Source organism: Seriola aureovittata, chromosome 10, assembly GCF_021018895.1.
Source record: "Seriola aureovittata isolate HTS-2021-v1 ecotype China chromosome 10, ASM2101889v1, whole genome shotgun sequence".
In the NCBI taxonomy this organism is placed as follows: Eukaryota; Metazoa; Chordata; class Actinopteri; order Carangiformes; family Carangidae; genus Seriola; species Seriola aureovittata.
Window position 1 is genome coordinate 16,312,501 of NC_079373.1, and position 23,975 is coordinate 16,336,475.

Genomic DNA, 23,975 nt, shown 5'->3' on the forward strand with positions numbered 1-23,975 from the left:
TTATCTCTTATAACTGTTTATGTGTAACCAGTCTAATGCTTGGTGTGAGTATACAAGACCCAGTGCCACTCTGCCTCTCTTGTCTCATCCACACTGAACCTCTAACAATCACTGCAAAGCACAGCCTGCGTGTCCTCCCAGCAGCCAGAGTTGACCAGGTCAGTGAATGTCTCGCTGCGGTAACTGTAGGCATCCTGCCAGGTTAAAGACATTTCACCAAGTAGCACTCGAGAGGGAGGCGGGTGACACAGCAGAGTCCTCTGAATAAAAGGGTCTCTCTCTGGGTTGATGCGGGATGTGTGAGTATTTTAGTATTTTTAGAATAAGGATTCACAGAGACTGTTCTCAGCTGCATCTGGAGGACGAGTCAGCCTCTCTCTTTGCCAGTGGTCCGTGAAAAACTTCCAACAATAAATATATGATCCTTTTTCTAAATCAGGGCAAAATATTGAGCACATAGTTTTCTGCAGAGACATTACTGCTCTAAAATATTTATGCTGCATATCTTTTGCATGATGCAACTTAATTCTAGAGGGGACTTTTTTTTCATGTCAAGATGGTATAACTACATTATATTAGGGTCAATCAATGACACATTAGTTCCAAAATAACATACTGTGTGTATACTATGTGTGATCAATACATATATTAATCAAGTAACATTTTCTGTTAATATTCTCAACACTTGGGAGTATTTAGCAGTCACCTGAAATCCTCTCACAGTGTAGGCCTGTGGAAACTCACAAAACTGATGAATTTTCACCCCAAATTAAAAAAGAAAAATGTTATGCTTAGGAATTGTAACACAAACACATAGCTAAAAATAATTTCCTGTATGTCTGGTTTTGTATGTCAGTCCACTTATTATTATTATTTACACACTTATTATTACTTATCATTTTTTATTTGTTAACAGTCAACAGAGACAGTTATATTAAACACACTAAACAGTCTTTATTTTTTTGTTCATCCTGTTGCTTTTGTTTTGCTTTATTTTGTTTTTTTCATTTTCTTAACTGCAAAAATTATTGTCATAAAAATAATAAATGAAAGGATTACATGGGGTAAAACATCGAGCAATTTGGAACAAAAGTGGTTGGTTTCAAGGTAAGTTAGCACAAAGGATACAAATATTCAGAGAGGCATCTCTTTGAGAATCTTTTTCAAGTCTCCCCAAAAGTGAACAAACACTAATACAAACATCTCTCTTCTCAGCTTTATAAGTAGGTTATAAAGTGAACTGAAAAAGCCTATCAGCATTGTGTTTTGATTTTAAAAAGACTAATAATGTTGTGGTCTGAGAACTTTTTACCCACTGAACTGGTTAAATATTGATTATATGTTCGTTATATTCTAACAATAAATTAATGGTGATGTTTTAGGAAATCACATATGCAGCTACTATCTCTTTAGTACTTTGCTCCAATACAGTAACTTAATCATATTCATATTTGACCTGTTTACTGTTTGTAACCGTAAACAGGTGCCTTTGTAACATGAATCAGACAATAAACACACTTTATTGTTCTAATTTGCACCTGAAGTACTTAATTCTATATTTTTAATGCAGCCAAATGTTGTCATTGATAGTTGTATTAGAATTGTATTATGGAGCCAGCAACAACAGTAACGATACTTACTACTTCCAGTAGGAGCCGCTGGTCAGTGTCTGAACCGGCTTTGAGCCACCAGAGTCGGTTTATTCATTAGTGGAGATCCGGGATGCTCCGACGCTGCTGGAAATGCCTCTGAAGGTAAAGGAGCCTGGCAGTCACCTTTGTACGAGGAAACAGCTCTGTAGCTGAAAGTTTCTACGAACAGAAAAGTTCTTGGATACGCTCTGCGATGAGGTGGAGTGAAGAATAAATTGTTTTGGAAAGACTGGACGAGGAGGTTGTTCGTCTTTGAAGCTCACAAGTTTAGACAGCTAATGCTAACGCTACGCCGACGTTAGCTAATAGCGTTAGCCTAGCTCGCTAGGTAAATAGACTGCCTTTCGGAGTTTCCTGCATCTGCGTCCACGTTGTCAACCCAAGAACTGGCCGTTAGTAGTTCATTTGTACCATCATTTTATTGAGTTTAATAGTAAGCCTCTCTCCTGTGAGATGGGTGGATTTTTGATACGTTGCGCGCAAAGCTAACTGGCTATAGTTATCCTGTCCGTATGCTAGCTGACATTAGCTAGCGTCGCCGAGCCAGCCAACAACTTCTGCAGGAGAGTTTCGGCGAGCTAACTACGACAGTATTGTCGCCCACAAGCAACCTCTGCTGCTGTAAGCAGTCAACCTGCAGCCATGTTTGAAATGGAGACACATATATCGTGCCTTTTCCCTGAGATCCTGGCCATTATTTTCAGTTATCTGGACGTTAAAGACAAAGGAAGAGTAGCCCAAGTGTGCGCGGCCTGGAGAGACGCGTCCTACCACAAGTCGGTGTGGAGGGGGGTGGAAGCCAAGCTCCATCTGCGGCGGGCTAACCCGTCTCTGTTCCCCAGTCTGCAGACCAGAGGGATCAAGAAAGTTCAGATCCTCAGCCTGAGGCGAAGTCTGAGTTATGTGATTCAAGGGATGCCGCACATCGAAAGCCTTAACCTCTGTGGGTGCTTCAACCTCACAGACAACGGACTCGGACATGCCTTTGTGCAGGACATCCCATCACTGCGGGTGCTGAACCTCAGTCTATGTAAACAGATCACAGACTCCAGCCTGGGCAGGATTGCCCAGTACCTCAAAAACTTGGAGGTGCTTGAACTTGGGGGATGCAGCAATATCACAAACACAGGCCTGTTGCTCATTGCCTGGGGCTTGCACAGACTCAAGAGCCTTAACCTGCGCAGTTGCAGGCATGTGTCCGATGTGGGCATCGGTCACCTGTCTGGCATGACCCGCAGTGCTGCGGAGGGCTGCCTGTCTCTGGAGAAGTTAACCTTGCAGGACTGCCAGAAGCTGACTGATCTTTCTCTCAAACATGTGTCAAAGGGCCTAAACAAGCTCAAAGTGCTCAACCTCAGCTTCTGTGGAGGGATATCGGATGCAGGGATGATCCACCTGTCACATATGACCCACCTGTGTAGCCTGAATCTGCGGTCCTGTGATAACATCAGTGACACAGGGATAATGCATCTGGCCATGGGCTCCCTCCGGCTGTCTGGACTTGATGTCTCTTTCTGTGATAAGATCGGGGACCAGAGCCTGGCATACATCGCCCAGGGCTTGTATCAGCTCAAGTCCCTCTCTCTTTGTTCATGCCATATCAGTGATGATGGCATTAACAGGATGGTACGCCAGATGCATGAACTCAAGACTCTCAACATCGGACAGTGTGTGAGAATCACAGACAAAGGGTTGGAGTTGATAGCCGACCACCTGACCCAGCTGACAGGAATTGATCTGTACGGTTGTACTAAGATCACCAAGAGAGGTCTGGAGAGGATAACACAGCTCCCGTGCCTTAAAGTGTTAAACCTGGGACTGTGGCAGATGACTGAGAGTGAGAGAGTGAGGTGAAAGCCCTCCCATTTAGTATACATGTGTTTCATTGTGTACAGTGCTCGGTTTCTTAATTTTACCTTCTATACTGTGACTAAAAACAAGGAGAGGGGCTCAGCATTGATCACTGGAATATTGTTCACCTCCGCTGCAATATCCACTCTTACTCTGACTTTGTTTCAGTTTTGTGCTCTCCTTTTGAGGTGCATTGTTAAATCTCAGCCAGTGTACAGTTCTTACTATCTAGCTACCTCACCCATCAAACACAGGAGTGCCTACTATCGCTGAATACTAGATTACTTTGCATATTTTTGTGACTCACACACCAATGGAGATTTTGATATTTAAAAAAAATCTCATTGCAGAATAATAGGTAGGCATTTTAACTCTTAACAGAAAGTCTGGAGTACCTTGGATTGAAGTTTTGATAGAATGTTTTTTTTGGCTGATGTATTTTTTACTTGTGTAACCAATATTTTTTGTAATGAATGAGTGTTGTTGACAAAATTGTACTTCAAATTGAAGTGGGTGGATCACTCCTGTCTGTCTTTGTTTACCTATGTATAGTTGGCTATGTTTCATATTCCTGAGGAAATAAGTATGTATCAGATGTTCCAGTATGCTACTCTGTCAAAGGTTTATCAACAAGACTACAGTAAGGCGTAGTAATTAACAGCTGCAAAGGCTATATGCAATACCTTAAACTGTTCATCAGTGGTTTTTCTCCTGAGGAGCTTCCAATGATAGTGTCAGAGTATTTGTTTAAAAAAAGCAGTAATTTAAGATTGTTTTATATTCATACAGTAGTGATATTTATGAATAAAGATGGCAAATATGTTTCAATCTCGTCAAATTTTTGTGTTATTTGTAAGAGTTTTACCTACTATTATTTGAGTTGTGATAATAACCTTATGCCTGTCAGGTTTGTGCAGTTCAATGTACCATTTTGAAATATCAAAGCCAAGTTCTTATGTGTATGCTGCACAAGATAATCGGACGAGTTTCTTCTTTTTTTTTAAAAAGCATAGTATTTTAGAGAAAGCTACCGCTAAATGAAATCTAGAGTGAATTATGTAATTAAGCTTGGGATAATCATCCATAATCACTTCACAGCTGGTAATACCAATTATCAATACCTCATATTTTACCAGCTTGTGCAGCTGAGGTGAATTCACACCTCATACACATTTAACAAACTGATATTAAAACATTGGATAATGTTATGAATGAAAAAAGGTGTATTGAAGATAAATGCATTTACACAGAGAGGTACCAATTGAATCCTGCTGGCACTAAAAACTTCAGACAATACACCACTGTATCTCAGCACCTGGGTTCAAAGCTGTATTTGGCAAGTATGTACCCTGCTTAGTTATACCTGAGTAAGACCCCAGTGTCTCCTTACTCGCATTATAATGCATGCTCTCATTCAGTTTGTGAGGACTCACAGTTCTGACTATAATACTGATGAGAGCTTTAAGGTTTCTGCTGCAAACATTTTGGGCCCTGTATACACACCTCTCTGAGGTCAGCAATCCTGCTTTAATTGCTTGAGGAAACAACCCACAGTTCATTGCACTGACATGGTTGGATGATATACGAACAAACGGGCAAAACATCAAGCACAGTGTTCATGTTCCATTTTCCAAATATGTTTTCATCCTGAGACTGGAAGTTCATATTCTTGTCAGCTGAAATAACATTTAGTTGCTGTTCTGTTCTACATTTCCAAACCCATGACAACTGGACGAACTATCTCCTCAGGAAGATTATATGAAAGCTCCAGAACAGCTACTAAATGGACCTTGTGATGAGATTGTCTTGTTTTCATCTGATTTGATCCAAAATTATTTTTTGCGAACAAACAACAATCACTTGAATGAATTAAACTGCATAAATTTGTAACAAAATGATTTTATATTCCTCATATAGGATTTTGAACTCTTGCACTTTTCTTGCACTCACATTTACACTAAAGGCAGATGAAATGCAAGTGTGTAAAGGTTTGATACATGTGAATACTGACTATCAGCTCCAGGGGTATAGATGACACTGGCCTCTGAGGAGTTAAATAATATATTTACATAGCAAATATGCAGGTCTATGGTCAATTAATCAATATAGAATTTCAATTCCACGATTACTAATGGTCTTCCTGGAAGAGCTTAAGTATTTGCACAGGATAAACATGGGTTTAAATACCAACACCACTTAAGAGTCAGATTATACCTTTTGGTATAATGTCTTTAAAAAGAACAAACCAAGCTTTCACACATTTGGGTGGAGCTTATAAGTGCTGTCTTCATTTCTGTAATTTGGAAAAAAAAAAGAAGAAGCTTAAACAAGAAACCAAGGCTTATAATTTATTTATTTACATACATACAAAATCCAAATAACTGACAAACATGTCTATTTTGCTTTCTTTTTACACAGTTTGATTCTTAACACGAAGAGACAGAAGGCAGTACATTTCTTGTACAAATGCAAAAGAAAAGAAACTAATACCATGAACTTGACAGAAGCCCCTTAATCAGCTCTGTGTTCCTCAATAAGGAGTCGAGAAAAAGAGATGACAAGACATTAAGGCAAGGGCAGGGACACACAGGCCAAAGTAAGGGAAATAAAACACTTAAAAAATGCCTTCTTCTTTCTCTGAACCCAGTGGTGAAAGGTAAAGGGGTTAGGAATGAAAAGAAATGAACCGTCGCTCAGAGAAGTTTGACATAAGAAGTACAAAAACAAGCATCCGACTAACATCCTCCGAAACCAGAAGTGTGTTATGTTTTCAGTATGACATGCTATTAGTCCACTTTGAAAATCCACCCACCCAAATGTATCTGTAAATCAACCACACATCTGAAGTTTGTTAGAAAACTTTCATCTATTTTTAGACATATACCGACGCAGTGTTCAACTATTTGTTCTGTAACATTATGTTCCTCTTATAACAGCAGGGGGGCCACAATGGTTGGAGACTTATTTCCTTTTATCCATCAGGCTCAATCTGCCTTTGACATCGACCATGACAGAACAGGTAAGAAGAACAAAACAAACAAACAAACAAACAAACAAACAAAAAAAAGACAACAACACTGGAATCTCAGGATAATACATTTACATCACCATGTGGTGAAAATATATTAAAAAAATGACAATTAGAAATAAATGCAAGAAAAGTACTCTCCCATCACACAGTCACGGTTTGAAAACATTTGTAGTTCACACATTATTTTGACACAAAAGTTGTTGTTTTTTTTTTTGTTTTTTTTTTAAACACTTCTTTCCTCAGTTTCTTGAGGACACTAACTCAACGGTCTTTTTGTTCAGAGCAGCTCGCTCTTCAAGATTCTGTGCAAACATTCAATGCATATCCATACAGTAAACATTTTTATATATATGTATGATATTTATATATATATATATATATATATATATATCTCTATAGAACATGACTTTCTGCAAGTTATGGCAGTACTGTCAAACACACACATTTTGTCCTGAAGACAAAATTGGACACAAAAGACAACTGCACTGCTTGTAACTTTTCTGATTTTTTTTTTTTTTTTAAAAGAATGCACAACACCTTCCACTTAATTACCTTTATTCAGTCACTGTACGTGTTAAATATCACGTTATTTACAAACTCATCTAAAAAGTCAAAATCTGCTGAAAAGTGACTTTCATTTGTAAGTAAATGTAAATGTAGATGCACTTAGTAATTAAAAACCTCAGCCCTGAAGATTTCAAAAAATACAATAAAGGAGGCATCACTTGCATTTGTAAGTGATCTGAAAAACACAAGAAAAAGGGGCATCGCTTGTATTCTTCAATGATTCAGTCTGCAAACTAAAATAGCAGGTGGGCTTTAAGTAACATCTATAGAAACTTTGGATTAGACTGAATGATCAGTGGATCGCATCGAAAATTCCCTACATCATGCCTTAGCACCAATATTACAGAGGAATAAATATCCCTGCTTTTAGGTCCAGTACTGATTTCTGTGCATGCTCCAAGGCCACTAGAACGTTCTCAAAAGAAACATTGCATACCTCATAAACAAGTGGACGTTGTGTGCAAAACCATCTAAAAATGAATACGTCACCAAGAATAAAAAGCTTCTTTTTTTTTTCTCCTCTCTCTCGTCTGTTGAAAACTTAGTGTAACTAAATTCTGATCTTTGATCTGTGTCAAAGGTCAGGCCTTGTTCCCCCTCCCATGCCAATGACCCAGCCACAGATGACACTGTAAAATGTACCTACAACCTAATCCTTGCTACATGGACAGACCCGCAGCTCAGAGAGGAAACATTTGGAGAACATGCTGCATTTATTTGGTTAAAAAGTGATGAGTGACCACCAGCAGCTGTATTCTAACTAGTGACTGGGTTCCAACCCAGTGCTTAGAGAACACTGACTAAAACACAAAAACAAGCATCCACATGGCTCCGTGATTTACACACTGAACTCAGCTCCTCTCTGCTCCCCTCTAGATGTAGCAGCTCCCCAGTTCTCCAAGGCAAAAAGTGCTTTCCTGCCCCATGTGAAGAATAAATTTACCCCTATAAACTTACAACATTTGTGAAAGGAATCTAAGGGGTAAAAGACTGAGATAGAAGTAGGTGAGGTAACTGTGCTTGATTTGGCAATTCCTGCTGTGAATGACCCCGTCTAGGGAGAGGAAGGTTGGCAGTATACTCCAAGACTTTGTGCGGAAGTTTGCTTCTTTCGTCTGAAATCTTTTCTCTCCCAACGCACCTGTCCCAGACTTACAGGTGTGCAATGATGTTTTTGCAAGTATCCTACAATCAAAAATCTAATTTGGTGTGTTCACAAATGCAAAAGAGTAAAACATTTAATTTCTAACTAACCCCCAGCATGCTGTTGCCCGCCTGACAAATGTCTAGGTGTGCACATTAGTTTTTCTCTTCTTACTGCGACTCCACCATCTGACGTGGCCATCATTAAATGAGCAGGCCTCGGTTTAAAGTGAGTAATCTGATATTTGCCCCAAGTGACATATTTAACAGCATTTTGACAGACTTTGTGAACATCCCTAATTCGATTTTTGCAGGCCTGACACATGAGACAGGAAAGCACTCAGGGGTCATGAAAGTTTGTTCCAGGGTGGATGAGGGGAACAAAGAATTAGAGCTCAGTGGGTTGAGATAATGCCCCCGCTTTCTTCCTTCCTTCATAACTCCCTTCTTTCCTGGAGCCTCATTGGGTGGAGGTAGGGGCACGTGGGCTCAGCTACAGGTTATGTGAAGACCAGTAGTCAGCCAGGCTGTGTCTGATGTCAGAGCTGTCAGCACGACTCCTCCAGAGCATTGACAACCTGCTCCAGGATATCAGGGCAGTAGTCAGCGATCTGCTGGAGAACAGAGTTGGCGTACTCCTGCAGCTCTCCGCTCTCCTTCTCACACACCTCCAACTCCCGCTCCAACTGGAGGGAACAGAGCATAAATTAGTTTCTTTTTAAATGCATTTTAATCCAACCATCAACGAATTTCTGCATGGTTAAAAAAAAAAAAAAAAAGTAAAGCATATTTTGGGGATATTTACATCTGTTTGTTTGAAAGCGGAAAACCCCATACACAAGAATCACTACTTGAGAGCAACTGAGAGCTCCTCCACTACCTGTTCGACACTCATCTTCTGGAGCTCCTCCTCCCAGTCTTCGGGGTCGCTGTGGTGGTAGTGAGAGGGTGGCGTGAGCTGGCTGAGGATGCTGGGGTCCCGGTCATGGCAGAGGTCTGTCAGGTGGGCGATGTAGAGCTTGAGCTTACTGCGGTTCTGGGACAGGGCTAGAAGAGGGGGTATCATCTGCAGGCAGTGGGGCGAGGGATAGAAGGAAAGGATAAGAAAAAAATAATTTTCTTCAGATTACGCAATAACAAAAGGGGAGTTAAGCTCCCATTTCAATGGTTGAAAACAATGACAGACCCAAGCACAAGACAATGTTTGCATGACAACAACAGAAAAAGTTTAGTTTCTTGAGAGAAAAACAGAGCATCAACTGCATGCATGCTTATGAACGCATCACCATCTCACATTAGAGCCAACCTTCTCAGGTACATTATTAGCATATGTATGCATGTTATTTATGTATGTGCAGCTCAAGAAAGTGTCTTACAAAGTGACTTACTCTACCTCTGATTATGTTGTACAGTGCAACACCTGTTCGTGTGAGTCAAAATGTGAGCAGCCATTCATTAGTGTTAGAGCATTGGCATGCAAAGCTAAGATGCTTTAATTTGAGGTGATGAGACTGAGCCAGAATCAAAACCATCTCATCCTCTTAGCTTGTGCATGCAATCACACACAAAACACACACACCACTGATCCTTATCCCTTAAGCCATTAAAAGGCAATACCATGACCAGTGTTAAAGCACGGGATGAGTGGTGAGAACTGCTCTCACAGAACGACAAAATAACGATGACAATGACCATCAACATTAAGAAAAGAGGAATGACACGAGACGAAAAGAAAACCACAAATGAATGGAAGACAAGTAAACGTGCCGCAGAGCAACGATGAAGAAAGGTGCGACAGGTCTGGCTTTTCACACGAGCTCACCCTTCTGAACAAAATGGCTGAGAGAGAGAGAGAGGGGGAGGGCAAAAGGTTGGCTACGCCCAAATACCCTCCTCATCATCCTGTTAGCCACATGGTAAGCCAATCGCAGCATTAGAAAGGAACATTTGGTTAGTGCGTTTATAGACAAAAAGTTAAAAAACGACAAAAGAAAATTTCCATTTCATTTCATTTCATTGTAATTCCCTTCAGAGCATGAATCAGTTCTGTGCCTTGTTACAACAGACATTACCTTGTTAACCAGTCAGTTGCAGAAATTTTAGAGAAGCTGTTAAGCATGAAATAAAAACATAATCCAGCTAATTGGTGGTTAAGGTAGGCTACCTGATCTGGAGAGGGTTTGTGATTCATCTGGTCAGGGGCAGTCTTCAGATGGTCATCCTCATAGTTGTCTGCCATCAGCTTCATCCTGTTCTGAGTCTGTAAATTAAAGACAGTGAGGATTAAAACAAACACTTCTCTGACATGAAGAAGAGAGGGAAGAAAGAGCAGGAAATTGACATGATGACAAATTATTTTTGTAGTTTTGGTCAGCGTTTGCATCTTTTATAATAACATTTTACCATATTCAGAAATCTGGGGGTGTGGTTATAGCCAAGAACAGTGTCCAGCAGTACAAGAAGTCAGATAATCATATGGGTCTATACATATTTTACTGGTATCTGGCATGTAATTGTGCAGTGTGCCTGCTGGTTACACAAACTACTGTGGAAAGTCACACTTCTTTCCAAAATTTCGTCTAGCTGGGCACTCTATCCCTGTACTCTGTTCTTCACTGGTGAACACATCATGTGTGAGACATGCAGGAGAGAGAAACAGAAATGACATGAAGGCGTTTGATCATAGTTAGGCTTGAACTGATGTGACGTCTTAGTTGTGTATTCCCCCTCAGTGGATTGCAGAAGACCCCTCCCTTACCTGCTGCTTCAGCTGTTGTACCAGTCTGTCCTTCTCCCGCTTCAGCAGAGCCACTTCATCCTGGGTCTTCTTCTTCTTAGAGGAGGACAACTCTAGAAGGGCGATGTTAGCATCCTTTTCGCTGATAGCAGCCAACAGCGCCTCCTGCCTGTAAGGTAGGGATGAAACAATATGGCATTTTACCACAAGTAAATAGCTCAATCATCATTTATAATTCATTGCACAAAATCATCCTGCCAGCTGGAGAAGGCCAGAATTGGATGACATTTTACATGATGAAGGTAGCAATCAATAATCTAGGGTATACTCCATCCAACTGTGTGTGTGTGTGTGTGTGTGTGTGTGTGTGGTGTGTGTGTGTGTGTGTGTGTGTGTGTGTGTGTGTGTGTGTCTTACTTCATCTCCAGCACCTCCTCCAGGTGTTTCCTGCGCTCAGCTCGCAGGGTTGTGAGGTGTGCCTCTTTCTCACACAGAGACTGCTGGGTGGAGGCCAGCTTGGCCCTCATAGACTCCAGCTCCTGCTTCACCTTCTCCATGGCCCCCAGTAGCTCCTCCATCTGGGAACACACACACATACACAAACAATTCAATCATGAATACAGTAAGAACAGATGATCTAAATCCATCAGTGAAAACAGGGGGCTTTTTTTCAAGAAAAGACTTTAAGGATTTGCCAATATAAACTGCTCTAATAAGAGGCAGGGGCATGATTCATGTGGGCTTTTGGGAAGGAATAGGGGTCAACTATAAAACAAGTACCTTTAAATTACAGCACTAAATTTAATTTACCTGTTATTTACTTAAAAAAGGACAAGAATTCCTCTATTCCATATCAATACATACTTTTATCACAGGTAACTGAATGAGAGTGAATAATTCATCCCCAAATGATCAATGTTATTGGCTATTTGGCATATGAACAAACCAATTAATGAGCATGTTTCATAAGCAAACAACAGGTAAACAAAATAACATTAAATTTACATGGGCTGGAAACAAGGGAAACACTTTGCAAAGACATGTAGTCCAACATCAATCAAACTCAAGGGCCCCAAAAATGACCAAACTTCACAAACATGTTTATGGAAGGGCTATTGCATGGGACTGCATGAATTGTAGAGGTGTTGCCGTTATTGTGTCCACCCCATGTAAGCGTTGTTGCTCACTGATGGAGGTCACACATACTGGGATCATACCTTAGACCACTTAAAGTGGGCGAGGTTGGACTCATGCATTGGTTTGAGTGAGTGCTTCTGAGAGGCAGTGTGTAGCAGAGAGAAAACGAGAGAAAACGACAAGCAAAGATAAAAGAACTGAGAAAGAGGAGGAGGCCAGAAGAGAGGAGGGAGGTGAAGAGGGGATGAGAAACACCACAATGGCAGCAAAAAGGTGAGGGAGAAAGAATCTCAGTATATGAAGGTTTTTGATATCTGTATATAGACGTGTTGAGATACGCATGAACTGTAGATCTGATGCTGTGGCTTGATTAATATTGCTCTGTCATGATCATGCGTGTGTTTCGGGGGGGTTGTGTACCTGTTTCTCCTGCAGTGACCTGGCAGCCTCCTCCTGTGCAAGCACCATCTCTCGCTCAGCAGTGATCTGAACGCTCTCTCTCAGGGCCTCCTCCAGCTCCTCTATACGCTCCGTCTTCTGACGCAGAGTGTCCTTCGGGACAGGACCAGAAAGAGATCAGTGCCAGAGAATGCAAATGTTTTTGCAAGGTACATACAGTCCAAGTGATCCACACACAAGCCTTACCTTCACCTGCTGGGAGCTCTCAGACAGATTGTCCTCCCTCTTTCTAGCCTCCTCCATGAGTCGAGCGTTCCTGCTTTTCTCCACCTGCTCCTTGTGCTTAAGAGACGCCACCTTCTTCGTCTGGTCCTTCATCTGCCTAAAAGGACACCATGGGATACATGGATGGAGTTAGAAGTTATGTAAATGTACAAGTCAGTCTATGGCCCTAATTGACATAAATGTAACATTTATCATTCCAAATGATTTTGGGGAAAAAGTGAAAAATAAATTGTTTTAAATAGAGGGATCCAGATATGTAATTCCATCTAACAAAAACTGTTTTAAAAACACACGACAGTCACAAACATAGCCTTATAGGCTTGCTTTGGCAAGAATTGACAGCCCTGCAAAGAGTCAATCTCAGATTTGACTCAGGGTGAAAGAGAACAATAAAAAGGCGAAAGAGGAAAAATGAGCATGAGCAGGGGAAAGGCAAAAGAAAAAGAGTTCAATATGTCAGGATAAGGCAATTGCTTGCAGCACCACATACTAAGGAGAGGCAAGAGGTGAAGAGAAACAAAGGAAGAGAAATGTGAGAAGAAGACAAAGAGTAAAACGATGTCAGGGGGAGAGAGAGAAAAAGAGCAAATACTAACCTGGAGGCCAAACTGGTAGGGTGAGAGATTTCCGTTGTAAAGACAAGAAAGCGGTAAAGAGAAAAACAGACTCAGACCAGGAAGATGAGCACATATGAAGAAAAAAGAGAGAAAGAGGGGAGCCCTCATACACATCAGCTCTATGATTATTTAGTGTCTTTAAATCTGATGTTACAAGGTCACAAAATTCACCACATACAAGGATAAGACGAGAGTCATGGAAACACTACTTGAAAGACAGCTTGCTTATTCCAATTACTGTAGCTGTAACATTCACCACATCAGCTTTCAAAGCAATGCCGCTAAAATGTCAAATGGCAGTTGGCCGAATTACACTAAAATCCACCATTTAGTGTGCCAGGGGCAACGGTCTCCAAGGTGACATGAAGTCACTGAAGGAAAATGTGCATCACTTAAGAGGAACAGTGGTCACAAATCCAAGCTAGCAGGGATGGTAACAGATACCAGAAAGCTCAGCTGCCGAACAATTAAAAAAAAAAAAAGTCCATAAAAGACTCAGAATTTCTATGAGACACAACACAGTCTCTACATTGTGAACATTTAAGACTACAATACTTATTTCAGGGTTAACAATCAGAAACCCCCAGCACATAAAACTGACAAACATTCATTAATTACTGAATAGAGAAAATGGTAAAGTTTGAGCAAACAGTACAGAGTGAAGTCCACATCTTTCAGGTGTAGTTCACATGCATGTTTTCACCCACCTCTCCAGCTCACTGATCTTTTTATCTTTGTCATTCTTCTCATTCTCCATTTCCCGAAGAATCTCCAGTAGGCGGTCCACCTCAGCCTGGGCTTTCCCAGAATCCTCTTTGTGGCGGGCCACTTCCTGCTCAAGGTTCCTAATGCGCTCGGCCAGCTCAGTGTTAGCCTGAGCCTCCAGGGCTGCATTTTGAGCCTGACAGAGGACAAGATGCAGGTTAGAAATCAGCTGTAGTCCCTTTCAGGGTTAGTGGGCAGAGATCAGAAAACTAATAAAAACTAAGTGGGACTGTATTGTGTTGAGCTTGTCACATCCTGGCTGATTGTTCTATGTAAAGCATCTTACTCGCTTAAGCTGGTTCTCCAGTTTGAGGCACTCCTCCCTCTTTTGCTCCAGAGTGATCTCCAGACTCTTGAGTTTTGAGTCCTTCTTCAGCCCTGAGGAGGCCAAGGATGATGCATGCTCCTTCAGGTCCAACAGTGAGGTCTGCACATACATACACCCACATACACGGCATAAGTATAAAAGTAGAGATGAACCTGTTTCAGCGTATCAAACTACCAGAGCATGGGACTGAGGAGACTGAAAATACATTAAATCTAATACTGGCATCCATGACTCATCGTAAAAGTGGGACTAATGAAAAAAAAAAAAAAAAAAAAAAGTCACAGTATACAAGAGTTTGCCTGTGTTTGTGAACTTGTGTTTTTGAAGCCGTTTCTCACCTCTCTGTCTGACAGGTCTCCCTGCAGTAAGCTCAGTCTCTCCTTCAACTCTTTCAGTTCTTTCTTGTTACAGTCAAGCTCCTCCGTCTTCTCCCGGTCGTCTCTGTCTCGCTGCTCCTTTAGACGCTCAATGATGCGCTCCTAGGTGGAGGTAGAGGAAACAAACCTACTTTACAAACATAACTAACACATGTGCATTGCTACAAATGAACACAAATAAGTACAAACTCAAATTTGCTAAGGCACCAGTCAGATTTTGCGCAGACATAAATTCACCTTTTCTGCAAGAGATTCCTCAAGTGTGGTTAGAGCAGTGTCAGTGTTGGAAGTGTCTGCCTGCAAAGACTTTACTCTTTCCTTCAGGCTGCTCATCTGCTTCTCCTTGTCCCTGAGCTGCTCCTGTAGGTTCTCAATCTGCAGAGCAATCACAACTAACCATCACTCAAAATAAACAACAACAACCACAGGACACATGCTGTGACATGATGGATGTATCTTTGTGGCCATTTTACCCAACAAACTCAACACACGATCTTTTAAATGGCTCTTAGTCCAAATCACCTTCTTCTGCAGCACATTAACTTTGCGCTCCTTAACCTCCAGCATGTCCTTGAGGTCGTGGATTTCCCCATTGAGTGTGCCTTTCTCTTCTGACATTTCTTGTATCTGCTTGCTCTTCTTATTCAGAGTTGCCTCTTTTTCTTCCAAGCGCAGGCGCAAGGCATCAACCTGGCCAGGAAAAGGCAGACAATTTACAACTGCCACAAACCATAACTGTGTCTCTCACAAATTTAAAAAATGTTTTTTTAAAAAGTGGGAAAAAGCAAAGAAAACCGTAAAACTTTGTTAAGATTAAACTTATGTTAACAAATGTTAGCATAACTTCTGTGCATTTATTTGTAGTACAATCATTCCAAAGTAGGAGGAACAAGTCTCTACACTCACTACACAAAGTATATACCCTTTAAAGTGCTGTATAGCTATTCTAGTCCACTGGGCATATAAAGTGTAAAGATATGTATCTGCTGTACCTCTGTCTGTAAGATAGCAGCTCGCTGCTCCTTGGCAGTGAGAGACTCCTTGAGGACTTCAATGTGTTGCTTGCTGTCTGAGAACTGGTTGGTGAGTGTCTCCAGCTTGGTCTGCAAACCAAGCAGCTCAGTGTCCTTCCTGGAGAGGTCCTGCTTCACCTGCTCCATCTGAAAAAGAAAAGTCAGAGGGGGAAAACAAGGAAGAGGGAGAGATGGGGATACATAGATAGATATGTGAGGTAATGCAGAATTACAGCAGTTCAGTAAAACTAAATCTCATATTATCTCTGACCTTGTTCTTCATGAACTTGGTGTGGCTGCGGTAAACCTCCATCTGCTTCATCTCCTCCTGACGCTCCTCACAGCTAAGAAGTCCATTGGATTTCAGCATCAGCAGTTCCTCCTCCATGTCCCTCAGGCTCCGCTCCATTGAGTTGATTTTTGCATCCTGGGGGTGATGAAGAGGAGTTAACTCATGTAGCATGCACACACCCCATATGTCACCACACACAGCGCTCTATCTAAATCCTCACTTTCATGTCGATGACAGTCTGCAGAGCCTTAGTTTTGGTGGACTCGGGGGTTCCCTCATACCGGCGGTGCAGCTCCTGCTGGGTCAAAAGAAACTGTAAGTTGCTTGTATTGATAAACTACAGTATTTAGTTTCTGAGCAGACAATAAACAAAATAACGTAACCACAATAACATAACCATAGAAACAGACTGCTATATACGTATCCCCCATGGTTGTATTCGACATTACCTCTCTTAGTGCAGTAATCTCTCTGTCTCTCTGGTCCAGTAAACTCTCAAGGTGATGCCTGTGCATCTCTGCATCAGCCAGTCTCCTGGTCCGTTCCTGATCCTCCTCTGATGCCTTTGCAGATGGCCCTGACAAAACAAACATAGCAACCTGGTTACGACAATGAAGTACGTAAAAAACATGTTCATGGAGTTGAAAGTTCAGGTCTTTATAACAAACAACTTGAGCATCATAAGCCATGTGGTTAACTTTGTACCGACTAACACGGGAGCTGAGACCAAATAACCAAATGGCATACTGAATTTAATTTATTTGTCAGTGTGTTTTTATTTTATTTACCATTCTGTTTATCTAAGACATGGGGTTTAAATTGGTTTTAGGTTTCTTCATAGTCCTGCATATTCCAATGACATTCCAAGTATTTTGGGCCCTAAGACTATAACATGCAATTATTCTGAGAGACACCTATTCATGGAGTCCTTGAATGTTTTGCAGCCTCAGAAGCATGCTTGGGTTTTTAAAGAATGCATTGTGGTCAGTTTATGGAGAAAAGAAACCCATATTGGGACAACAGGGGAAATGCCTTAGGTTGAGATGAGGGGGAACAAGTAAGCAGTAACCACATCCACTTAAAGTGATGGTCTGAGAACAAAAACTATTGATACCCAAAATGTTTGTGGGAGAAAAGTATTATATAAAGTCAACAGGAAGACCAGCAAACTCTGTTTAACCCCCCCCCCCCCCCCCCAAAAAAGGAAGCAGAATCTATTGGCCAATAGAAGAAAACCTGTAGACCTGTTGCTTTGCTACTCTCCTGGAGCTCAAAACTACCTTTGCTCTGCAGCATCTCCAGAAGTTTCTTAATGGATTCATCTCTGGCTCCCAGGGTTTGCTTCTGTGTGTCAATCCTCAGTTCCATCTCCTCCAGGGTCTTTCTTAGGAGGAAGAGCTCTTTGGCCTGCCTCTCATGCTCGGCCTGTAGCCGCCGGTAGTTTTCCTCTGTCGGTTCAGATGTCAGGGCCAGGTCCCGGCCTTGGCTGGCGGGATCTTGCTGCAGCAGCTGGTTCAGGTCCCGTTGGATCCTCAGCTCATCCTGGAGAGCCTGAACAGTCATCTGGAGATGCTAGAGACAAATAAGAGACATTTGTTAACATTAATTTGTTCTTCTCTCTGTTTGCTCGCATTTATTACAAAATTATTTACACAGGGGTAGATGTGGTGAAGAAATATATTAATTATTTGAATGACACACGGGTTTGTGTATTTGTTTATATAATGGATCCTGGAATAATATTGTGTTACATCTTGTTAAAAATCAGCCTCTAATCATGACTGAAAACGTAGCAGTGCCCTGACAGATGCACCCCCAATAGCCGGGCTTTGCGGACAGTGTTACATTTCATGCCCAGACAAATACAAGTGGTGAAACACAATCAGCCCAGTATAGTATTGCATTGTTTGTGGCATCTGACGCCACGGACACTTGGCAGGGTTGCTGAGAGACAGTAACACAAGGCTGTGTTACACTCTGGTCTGAACCAGCTGTGAGCGTTTTCAGACGACGGAACAAAGAGAGAAGTCAGTGTCTGCCTTCGTTTCTCTCCGTCCTCCTCCTCCTGCCCCCTCCCTTTCCTCCTTCCTTTGTCATTCTCTCGTTCTCCCTCCACCGGCACACACACTGCTCTCCTCCTCACACACTATTCATCTACCTTGCCTGCTCTCGCCCTATCTCTTCCCTCCAATACTCTCACCTCTCCTCTCACAAACCCTCCCTCTCCATCACCTTCTCCACCCCGTGACTAAGGCTGACTCACTGCTGTGACTGCACCGATCCACCCTCAAACACACACACAGCCAGATGCATGCACGAACACACATGGTTACACACACACACACACACGTGTGCACGCACACACACACACACCTTCTCCCTTCCCCTCCTATATTCTCACTCTCTGCCTGAGGAGAGATAACAGTCAGGTGTTTGAGAGAGAGCACAAAGCATAGGAGATGTGATGCACTTACTTAACTGATCTAAACAGTCAGTCACAGCTCCTAACAAAACAAAACCTCTGCTACAGAGCATCCACACCACTGGACAAACTGTATACAAGTTAAAATGTTAAAGATGCTGTGTGTGATACGTGCTTCCTTTTTATTTATTCTCCCCATCTTATCATTGTAATCTTCTACTGCTGCACTAACATCACTACTACTGTGTATCAGCTGATGAACCATTAGTATTTCACAACATCCTATGATAAATGTGATGTTTAATCCATGTGGTAAGGAGTATTTAACAAGAAATAACTGATGATTATTAGGCGAGTATCTGAGCTTTTTTAACAGGAAAAGGAAGATGACAGCCATTTCACACTATCACGCACTAGGTAATAGCAGTCACTTATCACAGATGATGACTGAGAAATATACCTTGCAGTTCGGATTTGGAAACACTGTGGCCAGCCAAACATATCAGCATAGCAAGCACAGAAATGTATCAAAACTGCACATACGCTTGAACATAAACATACAACTGCGGACGTATGCACAGTCAGTTGGAGCTATGTTCAATGAGTGCATGCAGTTCAACAGAAGCCATACTTAATCAAATGCCTTTTGAGTGTCTGTGTGTGTCCATGCTTTCCGCGGCATGTGTGCCCGGCGTGGGAGGTGGAGGCTGACATCTTTAAATTACAGCACCCACTAATTTGCCCTGCGCAAGTCAGGCATTACTGGGAATTAGTCCACGATGTGATTCTGTGACTCAGCAGGAGTGAAAACAGCAAATTATACAGGTCAGCCCATCCATTAAGAATCACAGCAAAACAAAGACTATTCCTCTTCATTACTGAAACCTAATTTACACAGTTTCCACAACATACAGCAGGTTTTAAAAATAGATTTTGTGAGTATGTATTCACTTGTTAAATGTGTGCATACAGTGTCTACACATGTGTGTAGGCTGAAAGACTGATGAGCAACTGACACAGAAGAAATTATAGGAAATACAAGGTGTTTGAAAGTGCTGGGTTTCCACACCTGACATCAGAAATGAAGAAGCCAATTGGATGAATGGCAACACATATTCAACGTACAATAACAAGTCCAGTTTACTTTTCCATACTTAATTTTGATTTTGAAAAAAAAAAAAGAAAGCAAAAAAGCTAAAATTAAAGCGGAAATTAATAAAATCTTGTAATTTTATAAAAGCAATCACACATACATAGCACACAGATACTGTCACTCTTGTAAGTGTTCTTCTTCCATCTAAACCCTGTCTCCTCTCAGCACATGTATTTGTATTTCAATCTATGAGAAAAAGTGAATTTTGTAGTTTTGGTATGGCTTTCCGTTGAAGGACAAATCATGTATTTGTTTTTTTTCCACTTCAATGTATGGTACATCACCTGTGTCCAAAACACATGATACACCAGAAAATAACTTTTTTCAATATTGTTGAAAGGCACATAACTAAAATACTAAATAAAAAGTGCTGTTCACAAGTGTGCCTTTATTACTTTTACCCATGACTGAAGATCATTTTAACATCATTCTTAAGTTGATTTCTTATTTTCTGTAGATGTTAAAATACGGCACATATACCTAGTGTTAAATTTGCAATTTCTCCACATTTTTATCCTGTTCACCACATCCAGCAATTTCTGAAACATACAGAGATGCTAATGCAGCCATTAGATTTATGGCCTCTTTCATCTATTAAGCATGAGCATATAGCTGCGTATAAGAGGATTAACTAGATGTTCAAAAACTGCCTCTAACCTATGCAGAGAGAGAAGAAAGAGGGAGAGAAACATGCTTGCACTAAAGCTGACACACTGTGAAATGCATTTCTCCAGTTCAACATGTCTGACCCAGGCAGATTGATGACTCTGTTCAAATAGAGAAAAATTAGTTGACGAGCTCAGAAACAGGAATTCTGAGACAAACTTATCTATGCAATCTCTTCAAACAAATATATGGGAACACTCACTTGTGCTTCATCTTGAATCACACGGTATTGTTCCTTCCAGACAGCGATCTTAGAAACCTCATCTTTCCTGAGAGCTCGCTCCTTCTTCAACTCTGGACTCCAAAAGGTCTTGATAGAATTCATGGAGGAACTGAGTTTGCTCTCTTTAACTTCCACTTCCCGCCGCAGCATCTCATTCTCACGCAGAACCTGAGAAAGCAGAATAAAAAGAGTAGCATGTAAATACTGGATACAGGTATATGGTCTGTCAAACTGGGCAAGTTAGCCTCAAAATTTTCCACATCTTTGATAGAGAAAATCTTGAAACTGGTAGAAAAAATCATCAAAATACCTCTTTAAGTTGAGCTTGCAGGTCAAGTATGGTATTGTCTCTGGCCTGCCTCAGAGAATGGGGCACAGTGGAGGCCATGTGGTGGTCCCCAAAAGCTAGAGCATCACCCGCCATCATGCCTGCTGGCAACACAGCATTGGCAGGCACTGAGGTGGAGATGTTGGGGGTGCTAGCAGCCACCACTCCGCTGCTGCTGCCCCTCGACCCATATGTCACCCTTTGTCTACCCATGGTCGTCACAGTCCCGCCACTTTTGGGAAGGTGGTCCCCTGCCATAGCAACCTCATTGTCACTCAGGTACATTGGGCCTGAGGTGGCATACGCAGCGTTGAGGGACTGGATGTTCTCCATGGAAAGGGTCTTGCCTCCTGGTCCTCCAGGTCCACCTCCACTGCCTCCGGTGCTGTTGGTGCGACGGTGTCCCATCCGAGGAGAGCGGGGAAGGCGAGGAGAACGGCCAGATCCCTGATTGCCAGTGCCACCTCCATCTCTTCCTCCACTATGGTTGGCATCCCCTCTGCCAACAGAGCGGGCACTACCATACATCTTCTGCGAAATAGAAGAATTGAGCTGACTGCAAAACTGAATATGACCTTGAGTGTCTGTTATATTCTTGCTGCTTTTGTGGTTGTAACTTTCAGCAATTGTGTGAAAATGTGGCGGTGACCCTGCTTCAACTGGAGACGGTCGGCACAATGTTCATGATAAAAAAGACTTCCCTCTTCCAACAGGAGCTAGCCAGCGTTACAAATTATGACACCAACCTGCAAAGAAAACACAGTTGTACCCTATAAATTGCATAACAATAGCATACATAAAGCAGCTTCTATAAATTAATAAGACAACTGGATAAATGTAAAATTGACAAAGTATTATCGAAACCCAACTTAATCATCATCAAACTCTGAGAACCCTATTTCAAACAGCCCAGTGGTTTTATCATACAGTCTAGAGTCCACTGGGGGTCATTGAAGAGGTCACCATCCATCTCCAGCAAATGAGCAATAGTACATTTAATTTCAAGTTCACCTTTTAACATTTAGCACCATGAGGATGAGTAGAGATGCCTACTTTGTGCTTAGGTTTCACTGTATTTACTGGATTCCTTCCTGCTAAACAGACAGTTATGTAACTCTATAAAGTCATGTCCAAGAACAAACATTCTTCTCAGATAGGGTCCTTTACTAGATTCCTTACTGATCGACCTATTACATATATCCTTGAGGACGGATTTGGAAAAGTTTTGTAGCCACAGATTTTAGGTTTATCCTAATCAAAGGTTATGCTGTAACGTTGTACCTGTTGGTAAGTAGCATTTGAGACGTAATGTTAGTATGTAACATTAAAAGAGTTACACTTTACGTATCTTTTGCGTACGGTAATGTGTCTGACTATTCTGGTTTGTGCTCTGTTTTGCATTTTGTTTTTAATTGAATTTCAACCACAGCCATTTAACTAGGTAGTCTGCGTGGCCTTGCTAGCAGCTAACGTTACGTTAACATACCGGCTAACAGTAAAGGCTGACATTTCTACCTTTAACTACGTGTTATCCCCAAATTGTTGTCTTTATGCGTGAGACGTGTGTACACACATTTTGCCCGAGGACTAAATCTTGAATAAATGAATCCTTTTTGCAATGTGCTGACGCTATGGATTAAAACTAGCAAGGGAGGCAAATGGGATTGGTCCATGGTGGACACTGTAAGGGAAAAAAATCTCCCAGCTTGTAAAAATGAACTCAAATAGAAATAATAGCCTCTGAGATAGATAGCTACATATTTGATGTGATAAGTCCATTACATGCGGTGTCAAATTGTGACACATTAAACCAGAAATGAAGCATTTTGCTAAATCTTTACGACAACGTACAGGGTCTGCTTTGGAGACACCCATATCAAACCATATCCATTTTCCTCCTCCTCTACTGAACGGATTTTCATTTTAAGCTACGGTTTTCTTTATTCAGCGCTTCACATAACTAACTGTGAGTCCACTATATATGAAGGAAAGAGCTAAAATATCAAATACACATAACATTTAACGTTAGCTCGACGTGACATATGGAGGCTTGTCCATCCAATTTATGTGGTCAAGCAGAACCTCTATTTTTTCTCGCTAACACAATAGCCAGTGGAGAAAACCTCTCCAAACAAACTACCTTTCTCGTGGTCTGGTAGAGCTCAAACCGCGGCCATCAAGGAATCCTCTGTCAAGTGGATGAAAATCTGCTGCAAAAACGGTCATTTTATGTTAATTGCTCGATAGATGTCTATCTGATTTTCCCATCTTTTTACCAGCAGTACCAGCGGCTCAGGAGAGCCAGGGCGCCTCAGTGACGTCAAGCCTACTGTGCGCGTTCACGGCGGTCTTCCTCGCCACGCTTGAATTTTAAACGCGCGGCCACGAATTTACGGTGCGAGGATGTAGCAGGGAGCAGGCCTTCCAACATTTTGACAAAAATACATAGCTTTGAGTAAATATAACGGGAGAGGTTAAAGTTGTGGTCAAACTCTGGAGTGTTTCAGAATTACATTCAGTAAGCAGGCACTATTGAAAATGTAGTTTATTACTATTCAGTTTAGAGTACCCTCCTCTGAAATTGACAATAAAATATTAATTAGACACTGAAAATATACTGTCTTCAGCAGTGAACATTTCATTTTGGATGAAATACTATATGGGGGAAACAAATGCCATGTCATATACCAGCAGGGGGCAGTGCTTACCTGTGAAACCGACATAGTCGCTGCAAAAGAATCTAATGGTCTTGCAGATTGTTTTCTTTTTTCAGTACACGAAATAAAGGAAATTGAGCAGACGTCATGGCTCATAAACAATTCTTCTCTGTGTTTTAATAATGGGATCACATCTCATAACCTATGTACAGCTAATTATGGTGTGATCAAAGTAAAACGTTTTGTCAAAAATGTGTGTTTTGTCTGTATTGATTTAAATAATAAAAAAACATAGATTTTCCATTTATCATAACAGATGTGTTAAACTGAAT

The 23,975-nt window shown here is 41.4% G+C and overlaps 2 protein-coding genes across 7 annotated transcripts; one reads left to right on the plus strand and one right to left on the minus strand.

Moving 5' to 3' along the window:
- The first annotated feature begins 1,692 nt into the window (after window positions 1–1,692).
- LOC130176951 (F-box/LRR-repeat protein 14-like) lies at window positions 1,693–4,331 on the plus strand. Its single transcript, XM_056388400.1, has one exon. The coding sequence runs from the start codon at window positions 2,295–2,297 to the stop codon at window positions 3,504–3,506; it is 1,212 nt and encodes a 403-aa protein (XP_056244375.1). The 5' UTR covers window positions 1,693–2,294; the 3' UTR covers window positions 3,507–4,331.
- Window positions 4,332–5,838: 1,507 nt separating this feature from the next.
- LOC130176461 (ELKS/Rab6-interacting/CAST family member 1-like) lies at window positions 5,839–23,295 on the minus strand. Of its 6 annotated transcripts, none has more exons than XM_056387573.1 (21): window positions 23,127–23,295; window positions 20,969–21,732; window positions 20,638–20,826; window positions 17,475–17,766; window positions 16,644–16,771; window positions 16,415–16,489; window positions 16,174–16,329; window positions 15,882–16,049; window positions 15,412–15,579; window positions 15,127–15,264; window positions 14,851–14,991; window positions 14,471–14,611; window positions 14,127–14,320; window positions 13,399–13,410; window positions 12,764–12,899; window positions 12,539–12,670; window positions 11,399–11,559; window positions 11,003–11,150; window positions 10,409–10,504; window positions 9,125–9,310; window positions 5,839–8,930 (listed from the first exon to the last, which is right to left on the minus strand). In XM_056387573.1, the coding sequence occupies exons 2-21, from the start codon at window positions 21,512–21,514 to the stop codon at window positions 8,793–8,795; spliced, it is 3,345 nt and encodes a 1,114-aa protein (XP_056243548.1). In that variant the 5' UTR covers window positions 21,515–21,732; window positions 23,127–23,295; the 3' UTR covers window positions 5,839–8,792. The 6 variants fall into 6 exon arrangements, 4 of the variants coding, with proteins under 4 accessions (XP_056243548.1, XP_056243547.1, XP_056243550.1 ...); XM_056387572.1 differs by having other exon boundaries at window positions 16,415–16,492; XR_008828869.1 differs by lacking the exon at window positions 5,839–8,930 and adding an exon at window positions 10,067–10,146 and having other exon boundaries at window positions 9,172–9,310.
- Window positions 23,296–23,975: the final 680 nt, after the last annotated feature.